Below are 12,610 nucleotides of genomic sequence, written 5' to 3'. Positions count from 1 at the left end.
GGTGTGGCATGATCTGATTTACCTCTTTGAAAGAACTATTGGGCTACTCTGTGGAGAATGGGACTGTAGGGGTGGCAATTGAAGAAAAAGACAGGAGGAGGCCATTTCTTTTGGGGTTTCATTACCGTGAAGAGAAAAAAATTATGTCCCTTCTAAACTGCAAATCTTTTTTCAAAACACTGAACAGTAACGTTTACCAGATCTTTGAGCATTCTTTTAGACTTGAGTCGCTGCTGATAGACAAGCTCTCGCAACTTCATGTTGGGAAGGTTCACCACACCCTAAGCTTTCATGAGTAATTGTTACATTCAGAATGTCCGGGTGTTCATGACACACTTTTTGTAGGCACAACTGAAAAGCAAAGCATCCTTTAACATCAGGACTTCCTCTTTCTGAAAATAGTTCTGAGAAGTGGTTACAACTCGGAAGCTGTGTCTAAGAAGTTGGGAGACTGCATCTCAAGTTGAGAGGATGGAGACAGCAGTGTTTAGCCGTCCTGTTAACTAAATGTGTTCCCCACCGTCTTTAGGTCCATTACCGTCTTCAGTGTCTGTATCCCCAAACACTATTCATCTTTCTTTATATTCATGATGCTATAAAGAAAGAAAGCAAATTAGAGATTTCACATTCACAGTATTCTTCCTCTGTTAAAACAATAAAGTATCTCGAGAAAGAACCAGTCCTGGACATTATTGCTGAATTACGATTCTCATAGTTTGCAAGATTAATCTCATGAGAAGAAATTTTAAAAATTAACTGAAATAGTGTTGAGAATTTCCCTTACTTTAACTAAAGAAAGTGGAAGTTGATACCAAGAAAGGGAAGAATCAGACTGCCACAAAGTAAGAAACTTTACGTATTCAAACTGAAAATCAGAAGTTCTAAAATATAACCCTTTCAGATATACCCCAGAGCAATGAAGATGAGCACTGAACAGCAGAATTATTCTTTAAGATGATTTTACAAAGCTAAGCATTCCCCTCTAAAGACTACCTGTATTTAGGTCAGTAATGGAAACAGACAATTTACTTGGGTCTTCTGAGGCTAATAGAAGTAAATCATTTTCATACCTCCTGGATTAGAAGAATTCTCCTATGTCTGCTACCAATTTAAATTGCTTATTTCTTTTTATGAGTTGCTGAGACTGCAAAATGAAAATCTGCAATTATAGAAAAGCAAAAAAAAATCGGTGAAATTTATTCTTTAAATTTAAATGTGTATTATTGACCCTTAAGATTTTCACTTTTTAAATTTTTAGGCGAGGGTCCATAGGAAGATACTGAAGAGATAGATGATTTCAGGCTAGAATGGAAAATGTAAGCCTTTACACACTAGCAATAGAAATCAGCACTGAACTTGGAGATCCCAGAAGAAAAAAGCAGCATAAAAATATATGATGCCACTGATTTCGTTAATCCACTGGGCAAAATACAGAGATGTGTGACATATTACAAATTTTTACCATGGTCGATTTGATAGAAAGAAGATGTAAGGAAGAAAAATTCGTAAGAGTATGAATTGTGACTAAAGATCAAATAAAGTGTGACCAGCTTAGCTGGGCTGAAATAGAACAGATTTTTTTTTTTTTTAATAAAAGAGCATTTTCTTGAGTGTCTACAGTGAGCCAGAATGTGCTGGGTGTCATACATGCATTATCTCATTTAACACTCATAACCCTATGGAATAGGAACTGTTATCCCCATTTTATAGCAGAAACTAGGAAACTGAGAGGGAAAATACCCCAAACTGAGAGGGAATTTTAACTGATGGGGCACTCAGGCATCCCCACACTGGGCAATCCAGGTCATTTGGGTGGAGAAAGGGGAAATGAGGCTGCCTATAGTTACTACCGATGTTGGATGCAAACACCAAAGGGTAAGGTCTGGGATGAGCCCTTTATCTTGGGGTCCCCGAGGCTCTTAGAGATCACACAGTGGTCCTGGGGAAAATCAATAGCCACAGGTGCTAATCTTTTCATGACCTTTGAAAGAGAAAAGTCATTGCATAGTAGCCCCACAGACATCTGACTGAGCGTGAAGATGGCTCTTGAAAGGCAGGAGGCTGTGCCTTGTGGATTTTTAAAAACTAGATTGAGAAATAAGAATCTTCAGTAGCCCTCAAGCCTCAGCAATGATCCAAGCACTGTCTGCCTTCCCTGCCCAGGGGCATTGGACAGGCCTCCCTCCCACAGCCCTCCCTCCTGCACTGTTTCCAGCCCCTACAGCCTTCCTTCTGGATGCTCCATGCTTGGCCCCTCCTCAGAACCTGTACTCTTGCAGCTCCCTCTGCCAGGGGATTTTCTCCTAGGTCATCACACAATCAGCTGCTTCTCCTTCTCAGTTTAAATGTGACCTCCCAAGAAAGGCCATCCTTGAAGAGTCTTTCTACACTTGGCCTTTGCCATTTCCACAAGGATCACTCTTTGCTCTTCTCTTCTTTTTCCTCTTTGATTTTTTTCTTTTCTTTCTTTCTTTTTTTTTTTTTTTTTTTTTTTTTTTTTGAGACAGGGTCTCACTTTGTCCCCAGGCTGGAATGCAGTGGTGGCACAATCTCAGCTCACTGCAACCTCCACCTCCCAGATTCAAAGGATCCTCCTGCCTCAGCCTCCCAAGTAGCTGGGATTACAGGTGTGCACCACCATGCCTGGCTAATTTTTTTGTGTTTTTAGTGGAGACAGGGTTTCACTATGTTGGCCAGGCCAGTCTTTAACTCCTGACCTCAAGTGACCCACCAGCTTCAGCCTCCCAAAGTGCTGGGATTACAGCCGTGAGCTGCTGCACCCAGCCTTGATTTTCTTAACAACCATTTTCACTCAGAGAAATTATCTTATTTATGCTTAATTCATGACTGACTCTCTAGTCCCCTAGAATGCAAACTTCCTCGGTTCAGGAACTTACTTTCTGATATGCGGTTGACATTATTGCAGCTCTTCTGGATGCCAGGTAATATCTGGAAACTGAAATGTTGAATGGCAAAGGAGAATGGCCCCAAGAATTAAGACGGCTCTCAATAATGCACACTGAATTTGATCAAGCAAACTCAGAATTAAGAAAAGCCACCAATGAAGTGACATGCTTACATGCACTATAACCCTAGCCCCAGATCTGACTTAAATTGACACTCTGTGGTCTGCACAGATTTTTAAAATGAAGATTAAGATCAGCATGGATATGACTAGGGACTACTGGGGTTGGCTGAGTTTTGCTATTGACTTCATTGGTATTTTCTGTTTCATATCTTCTGAGTTTTGCTATTGACTTCATTGGTATTCTCTGTCTCATATCTTCTGAGTTATTTTTGAATCATTAATACTTAAAGTGGATGTTTAAATAAAGTTTTATTTTATTAAAGAAAGTATGGGAATGTCATAAGTTGTAATATAGTGTTAAATATGACATTTAGGAAATTCCTAAAAACATTTCCAATCATTTGTCTGAAGCTCTCTTCTCTCTTTTCTAAATCATCTATTCTTCAAAAATACCAGGGAAAAATCATTGAGAAATTTTTACTCAACGTTTACTTTGAGAATAGCTTATATGTATCTGTTGTACAATTTTTATTATCTTTACTATAAAAAAGAATCAGTTCAGAAGGCATCATTTTTGGTCACTCTATGTATAATTTCAACACTTTCAAAATTTTCACACATCATTTTAAAAGTTTTTTGCAAATTTTAAACCTAGGAGAAAGTTAAAAGATTGGTGTACAATTAATCCCACTATTCCCACCATCTAGAATGTGTCTTTTATGTTTTGCTATATTTTGTTTTATACAACCTGCCATCCATCCATCCATCCATCCATCCATCCTTCTAGAGATCTATCAATTTGTTTTATTTTTGGTCATTTTAAAGTGGAATTTAAAACATTAACACAGTGCCTCTTTAAACTCTTCAAAATGCACACCTTTAAATACAGCTATAGACATCTGTAGTTCATTTTTTCTCTTTTGATATAAAATGTACATACAAGAAAATGTGCAAATTGTACGTGAACCATTTGATAACTTTTGACCACAGTACACCTGTGCGACTCAAACCTCTGTTGAGATAACAGAACAATGTTATCACCCCAAAGAGTTAACTGCCACCCTTCCCTGGTTAACCCTTACCTCTCCTTTTCTCTCCCCCAAGAGACAATCAGTGCTCTGATTTTCATAACTGTGGAATCACACCATGTGTGTTCTTGTTTCTAGCTTTTTTTACTTAGCACAATGCTTCTGAGTGATGTCCACGTTGTTGCACGTGTCAGTAGCTTCTTTTCTTTTCTAAGTAACGTTCCTGTGTGTGGATCTACTGTGGTTTGTGTAGCCATCCTCCAGTGACAGACACTTCTGCAGCATTCTGAGCTGAGTTGGTCATAAGTCACTAAACCTATGGGCTTTTGTGAAACTTTTGTGAAATGTATAGGCTATCTCAGTCATTATTTCCACTTCTCAACTGGGAGATTTGTGAGAAAAAACTTTTGCAAGCATTTAGCCTTTTAAGTTGAAATTCATGAGAACCTTACTTTGTTTCTTCACTTTTTTGTTTTTACATCGTTACTAGTTTGAAAGGCTTTGTCTCCTCCTTGTTTATAAGTATCTTGCAGAAATTGGCATTAGTGAGACGCCTGGCCTGTATTGTGATCCACAGTTATTGAGAACAAATGCCTACAAAATTATTCTTTTGGAAGGAAGGATAAGCCATGCTGGCCAAAGAGGACAGAATAGGAGGTTCAGAAACAAATACCATTGCATCAAGGTCAAATGAAACTGATGGGAAATGACTAGCACGGGGCCAAATATTGACATTCCACATTCAAGTTTGTCTTTGTTGCCTCTTCCTTAGTTTTCCCGATTCACTCTTTTTCATTCACTTGGGATGTTTCCTCTGTTCTTTCTTTACTGCTGTGCCATCATTTTAAGAATCATTGAACACTCTTCTTCTATTCTCTGCAGACAAGGTACCTCGAGCAATTGCTCTGAAATCAACCATTGGAACCTTCCTCTGAATCTCAGGCAACATGTCACCTCTCACAGGAGGGGGAGAGAGGGAAGGGTTGTATTTACAGGCTTTATTTTTGCCAGTCAAATTAAATGGTGAGAGAGACTGCTTCTTGTTCAGAGCATGTTAGATGGTAGTAAGGAGAAAAAGGAATATTTTTGGTGTGGTATCAAGAATTTCCCAGTGATCCTAAAAGAACTCTATGTCTTCTGCTGCTTCCTCTGCCCTCCCATAGCGTGGACCCTGACCAAAAGAGGCAGAACAAGTTAACATCAGTGCAGGCATCACTGATAGGCTTGACTATCTCTAAGGCTCTGCAAGAAGGAAAGATAACCTCCTTTGGAAGAGAGAAATAGCAGCAATCTTACTTAATATGCTTATTAAAGTTTCACCTTTCCTAAATGCAGGCTTCTAATACCATGTCTTAAAAGTGGTTACAATGATAAATCTCCATGTTATGTCTATTTTACCACAATAAAAAACGCTTCTTATCAGGAATGGAGAACATGGTTCTGATCTCAGGCTTTTCATAGTTTAACAGTGAAGCCAATGTTCCTTTTGTGCTCTAACTTTCCCTGCTGAAAATGAAGGGAGGGTAAGAGTATTTGGAAGCCCTTACTTAACACCTATGTGAGTGCACAGCATAGTAATTTGATGCATACTTAAGCCTAAAGAGCCCTGATCATTCACCTTCCTATCTGGAGTGCCATCAACATAGGGAATAATTTGTGATGTGAATACTAAATGCGCCTCTGATCTTTTCTTTCTCAATACTCAGATTCAGAGGTTGCCTTCATACAATATAAATAATCTTAAAACAAATGCCATTTTATTATCTCTGTATATTTGATTTTTTTTTTTTTTTTTTTTTTTGAGACGGAGTCTCACGCTGTTGCCCAGGCTGGAGTGCAGTGGCGCGATCTCGGCTCACTGCAAGCTCCGCCTCCCGGGTTCCCGCCATTCTCCTGCCTCAGCCTCCTGAGTAGCTGGGACTACAGGTGCCCGCCACCGCGCCCGGCTAATTTTTTTTTGTATTTTTAGTAGAGACGGGGTTTCACTGTGGTCTCGATCTCCTGACCTTGTGATCCGCCCACCTCGGCCTCCCAAAGTGCTGGGATTACAGGCTTGAGCCACCGCGCCCGGCCGATTTTTTTAAGATTCCACATATAAATGAGACCCTATAGGGTTTTTTTTTCCACTTCCGGCTTATTTCATTTAGCATAATGTCCTCCAGGTCCATCCATATCATGGCAAATGGCAGAATCCCTACTTTTTAAGGCCGAATAATATTCCATTTTATACACACACACATTATTATATACATACACACATAGGTAGTCACACACACACACACATATATTCACACACATATATTCACACACATACACGCATATATGTACACACACACAAAAACATTCACACACATACCTACACACACATATATATTCACACACACAAACACATATATTCACACACATACACGTTCATACCACATATACATACACACATATATATTCACACATATATACATGCACATGCATATATTTTATTCACATAAATACATACACACATATTCACATACATATACATACTAACACATATATATTCACATACATATACACATACACACACATATACATGGAAATATCCTAAGTGTCCATTGACAGGGGAATGAATAAAAAGAATGCTACACACACACACACGTATTCACACACATATATACATACATGCACCTATATTCACACACATATATACGGATACTCATATTCATACATACATGCACACACATATATTCACACACATATACAATACAAAGACACACACATATATATTCACACATGTATACACACACACATGGAAACATCCTAAGTGTCCATTGACAGAGGAATAAAGAGAATGCTACACACACACACACACACACACACACACACACAGAGGCATATATTAATATATTAAACATTATCTTTATCCATTCCTGTTTTAAACACTTAGAATGTCTCTATATATTGGCTAGTATGAATAATGCTGCAATGATGACGGGAGTGCAGACATCTTTATAAGCTGGCGACTTTATCTCCTTCAAATACATACCCAGAAGAGGAATTGCTGGGTCATATGCTAGTTCCATTTTTAATTTACTTAGAAATATCCATATTGTTTTCCATAATGCCTGTAGCAATCTGCATTCTCGCCAACAGTTACCAGGGGTGAGAGGAAACAGGGAGGAGTTGATGAACTGATGCAAAGTAGCACATGTGCAGGATGAAGTCTAGAGAGCTAATGTACAACAAGAGGACTAAAGTTAGTGAAATCATACTGCATTACTGATTTTGGTTAAATCAGTAGATTTTACTGCTCTTGTTACAAAAAAAGTAACTATTGAGATGATAGTTATGTTAATTTGTTTCACTACAATACCATTTTACTATCTATATGTATCCTTCCCATACCACCATGTTGTAAACCTCAGGCATACACAATAAAATTTACTTTACAAAAGAAAAACATCCCATGAAATTTTTATATGGGATTTTATATAGTAAAGGGGGCCACACAGCTAGACATCAAGAAATGCCCGTACTTTGGGTGGTATTGTCTGGTTTCCATTCAACCATTAGTTATGAGATAGAATCAAGCCAAAGAAAACTTATTTATGGTTTATTTTACCATTTATAAAACCAGATGCACACTGTTGCTTCTCTGGTCAGAGATGTTGCAACTTAAATAGGCATTTCTAGGATACCATGGAAGTGCACAGAGTGTAATTGCTACCAGTCCCTTTGGTGCACATTTTTGAGGAGGCCATGGTTAGGGAGCAGCACAGCCTAGTGGCCATAGTACAGACTGGTTCTCAGGATCATGGTTCTTCAGAGCTGGACTCTTCCAATGACCATTGTGTACCCTTGAGTATGTCACATACAGATGACACAGAAATCACAATGAAAATATCACCACTTAATATTCCACCTACAAATGTGGGGGAAGGAAAATAGAAACTCCCCAACCTTTCAAATTGTCCTGCTTGCCTACATCTAACTCAAAAAGGTATGTGTAAGTTTATGTAATTAGAAGGCCGAACGCCAGTGGCTCATGCCTATAATCCCAGCACTTTGGGAGGCCGAGGCGGGAGGAGAGTTTGAGGCCAGGAGTTCAAGACCAGCCTGATCAACATGACAAAACCCCATCTCCACAAAAAAATACAAAAATGGTGGTATATGCCTGTAATCCCAGGTACTACTGGGCAGGGGTGGGGGGGTGCTGCAGCATGGGAATTGCTTCAACCCAGGAGGTGAAGGTTGCAGTGAGCTGAGATCACACCACTGCACGTCAGCCTGGGCGACAGTGAGACTGTCTCAAATATATATATATATATAGTTAGTTAGTTAGTTAGTAACTCCATGCTTTAAAATAGAGATTTATATACAGGAGATAAGATATCATGGTAGAGGAAAGTTAATACTTCCAAAGGAAATGAGACACTCAAAAGATTACATTATTTTACAAACATCTATAAGAACACCAGCACCATAGTTGTTATTGTTACCTGGGGAGCAATTTAAAATGAAAACCGTCTCCAATGATAAATCAGAAGCTTTTTTTTTTTTTTTTTTTAATATCAGAGCAGAATACAAACCAGAGAAGCTTCCTTCACATTCCTTTGAGATTGACCATGAAGATGCTGATAAGGATGAAGTAAGTAAAGAGTTGAAAGTGAGATGTTTAAAACATGAGGATAATTAGTTTGTCTTGCACTAAAAGTTTTGAGTTCTGACCGGTTTGTTGTGAGTTGTAGTAGCTGTTGGTGGTAGGGCTTTTAGTCAAAATGAATCACGTTTGTTCTGAAATTGAACATGCTTATTTAAGTCAAAGAGAGGAAAAGAAGTCTCCTTTTTTTTTTTTGATGAAGTTTTCATAAGTAGCTTTATTATGAGGATGTTTATTACGTGGGTAAAAAAACTTCAGATTTCTTTCTCTGTATCAGAATAATTTAAATAACTCAGAACAATTTAAAAGTTATATATCTCAGAATATATCATTTCCTAGGTTTGGTTGGAAGATCTTCAAGAACACATCACGGCACCCTACAACTTAAAGTACAATAATAATAAATAAATTTAAAAAAATTACTTAATAATAATAATAAAAATAAAAGGTTAGTTACTTACTAACTTAGGTGAGCAAATGGAGACTCAGGAAAGTTAAATTGCCAACGCCATCTATCTAGGAAGTGGCAGAATGGGATTCCGAGGAAGGAAATCAAATTATAGAACTTGTGCTCTTAAAGCAAGTGGCTAATACTATAATCATATATAGCATCTGTTACTAAATACGAGGTTTCCTACCAAACCTGGATAAATGTAAAATAATGTGAATCTTTAACCTAATAAGAATATCAAGGTTTAATAAAGTTTTCATAACAGCAGAAGTATATTGAAGATCTAAATTCTACTTCAAGACTGGAAAGAAAAGGGAGAAAATATCCCTCAAGGAAAATGGTTTCGCAAACTACAGCTGTTAGCAATAATAAGATCATTTTTAGAAGTCTCTTTTTTAAATGCAGTGTCTACCTACGATCTAGGGTCCACAAAAGATGGCTGTCATGCTAATATGCCTTTCCAACAGGATACCACTTCCCACTCGTCTTCCAAGGGGGGTGGAGGAGCAGGAGGAACTGGCGTTTTCAAGTCCGGCTGGCTCTACAAGGGGAATTTTAACAGCACCGTGAACAACACCGTTACTGTTCGGGTAAGGAGACATCAAGATTCATCTTTGTCTCTGTCACCTTTCTTAACACTCCCTCCTCAGGTCACAGCACAGAAAAGAGCCATTTTCATTGAGTTTATGTTGCATGTAATATTTTATTTATGAGGAAGTAGGGATGCCCTTCTCTAGAAAAAATGTCCTAGAAATATAGCACTCCTGAAGGAATTAGAATAATTCTAATTTCTATGAGTAAGAGCACATTACAATTTGAGTATCTCCTTATATCTTTTAGTCATTCAAAAAGCGCTACTTCCAGCTGACTCAGTTGCCAGATAATTCCTACATTATGAATTTTTACAAAGATGAGAAAATATCCAAAGAACCCAAAGGATGCATCTTTTTGGATTCCTGTACAGGAGTGGTGCAGGTGAGTAGAAATCCCTTTTCCTCCTTGGGATATTTCTTTTATTTGAAAAGTATATTTAACAAATATTCATGGAGTATCTGATATGAGCCAAGAGCTGCTCTGGACTCTAAGAATTCTGTGAAAAACAAGGCAGCCTGGATCTCTGCTTTCACAAATCTTACTTTCCAGAGAGAAAGGAAAACAGGAAATAAGCAAAGACATGAATAAGCAGAATGGAATCAGCTGTTAAACTTTTCAATAAAGAAAATAAACAGAGAAACATAAGGGAGACAGAAGAATGGTGAGGTTGAAAAGGAATATTAATACTCAATAAGGGAGAAGAGCATTTTTGAAGAGAGATAATTTGATCTGCAAACTAAAGAATGAGCAGAGGGCCAGGCGTGGTGGCTCACGCCTGTAATCCCAACACTTTGGGAGGCCAAGGTGGGCGGATCACGAGGTCAGGAGTTCGAGATCAGCTGGGCCAACATGGTGAAACCCCATCTCTACTAAAAATACAAAAATTAGCCAGATATGGTGGCACAGGCCTGTAATCCCAGCTACTGGGGAGGCTAAGGCAGGAGAATCATTTGAACCCAGGAGGCAGAGGTTGCAGTGAGCCGAGATCGTGCCACTGCACTCCAGACTGGGTGACAGAGCAAGACTCTGTCTCAAAAAACAAACAACAAAAAAGAATGGGCAGAGGCAGCAAGTGCAAAGGTCCTGTGGCAGGGGCAAGTCTCAGATATTCAAAGAGAAGCAGAAAATTAACACCCATGTTTGCTGCCATGTAGAGAACCCCTGAGATCATGAAATTCACTAAGTAATATGTAAATGACATAGTATTAACATAGGCACTTCAAATATGTTATTTTATAATTAGGTAATAATGATAGAGTAAGTTGACAGTGTACATATGCAGCATCTTTCTCCTAAGTGGTGGTTTTCTTCAAAGACAAGGATTCCATTGATTCCAAAGAGTCTAATTTCAAAAACAGACATAGTGCTTTTAACAAATAATGTTCTGTCAACTCTCAGTCTTCCAATTATTTGTCCTTAGTATGAAATTCAACATGGGCCACTGTGGCAAAGGGAAGCAGAGTAATTCCATAGACCCCATTTGGACATTTTAGTTTCAAAACGCTGCTTCCTACTCTGATGAAATAACTAACCTTATTCCCTCTTATGTAGTCATGGAGCAATCAAAAGTGTTTTAGCAATCTTCCCTCAAATTTCACAATGACACTGGCTCACTGAGGTCCAGGACTCTATTTCTGGTCACAGGCCAGTAGAGAAGTACTTTTTGTTACCCTCAAACCTCAGCATTCACCTAGCTTGTTACGAGCTGAGATGACATCACAGACCACTCCTGGAGGCCCCTGGATATGCGGATGCAAGTAGAGTTCTCTCCAGTCTAAATGATTTAGTCCTGGCCTATTTCTGGATGGTTTATCTGTTAAAATCTGGAATTCTTCCAGGAAGCAATAAAGCTGAACTTTAAAAGGAAAGAATTAATTGTTTCTGAGCACTCTGCTACAAGTGAAAGATGATTGCATTTTAACACAGATGCCAGCTTTCCATAGGGAAAGGGCAATAATGACCTTAATGGAAGGTGGAAATTGTTTTCTATCGTTGATCACAAAGGACACTTTTTGGCCTTAGAAACATGAAGTAAAACGTTAGCAATAAAGATCAATAAGTGCGTTTTATAGACATTGAGCTGAAAATTTTAAATATTATCCTTTCCATTTGTACTTGAAAGCTTTCTCCAGCAAATGAGTCATCATTTTTTAAGACACATCATTGTAGTCTTTTGTTATATATTAAGTTTGCAGAAACACAGGTTAATATGCAATATTTTTCTTCTTCAAATAATCATAGAACTTACTGCTCTAATCTGCCCTTCCTATGGAGGAACTGCTTCTACATCATCTCTTACTTAGATTGTGTTTCAGTCTCTGCTTAAACATTGTCATGGAAAAAAAGGAGTCTTGAAGGGAAAACACAAGCTTGGGGTTCACGCAGGTCAGCATTCAAATCCTAGTTTGACCATTTACTATCTGAAGACTTTGAAAAAGTTACTTGACCAATTTGATCTCAGATTCCTCATTTGTAAAACTAGAACAATGTACTAACATGAGAAAAGAACTGGGAGATAGTGTATTTAGCCCTTCTGCCCTACTTCTTCCATTAATTTCAAAGGTCACAACCTAGGATATAGACATTCCATTATGGGAAAGCCTTCCTAGAAAACCTTGATTTACCTTCCGGATATTTTTTCCAAAGTGTGTTAATTTATCATGTCTTTAGTCATTAATCTACTGATGCATTCAACAAACCCACTTAGTGCCTATGACATGCTAGAAACTACATCTAGGTGTGGGGAAGTCAATTCTTTATTGAAGTCAGAATCAGAGAAGGGCATCGCTACTTGCTCACTGTCACACAGTATCTCAAGAGCGATGATGGAGGTATGAATGGAGCGATGATGGAGGTATGAATGGCAGAGCCCATGG

The 12,610-nt window shown here is 38.4% G+C and overlaps 1 protein-coding gene across 19 annotated transcripts in view; it reads left to right on the top strand.

The window, feature by feature from the left end:
• Positions 1–12,610, top strand: part of DOCK10 (dedicator of cytokinesis 10) — a 280,766-nt gene that overhangs the window by 148,248 nt on the left and 119,908 nt on the right. For 14 of the 19 annotated variants that reach the window (XR_012421525.1, XM_065526527.1, XM_074010330.1 and 11 more), the window contains exons 5-7: positions 8,605–8,677; positions 9,608–9,730; positions 9,981–10,115. Coding sequence is in view for 16 of the 19 variants with exons in the window: in XM_065526527.1 (XP_065382599.1) it covers positions 8,605–8,677; positions 9,608–9,730; positions 9,981–10,115 (331 nt within the window). In the remaining 3 variants the exon portion in view is untranslated. Of the gene's footprint in view, positions 1–8,604; positions 8,678–9,607; positions 9,731–9,980; positions 10,116–12,610 lie in introns of those variants that run through there. The other 5 variants (XM_074010334.1, XM_074010335.1, XM_065526531.2 and 2 more) reach the window with 2 other exon arrangements.

Source organism: Macaca fascicularis, chromosome 12 (genome assembly GCF_037993035.2).
Source record: "Macaca fascicularis isolate 582-1 chromosome 12, T2T-MFA8v1.1".
NCBI classification, from domain to species: Eukaryota; Metazoa; Chordata; class Mammalia; order Primates; family Cercopithecidae; genus Macaca; species Macaca fascicularis.
The sequence above is the reverse complement of the archived record's forward strand: the minus strand, read 5'-3'. Positions and strand labels throughout refer to the sequence as shown.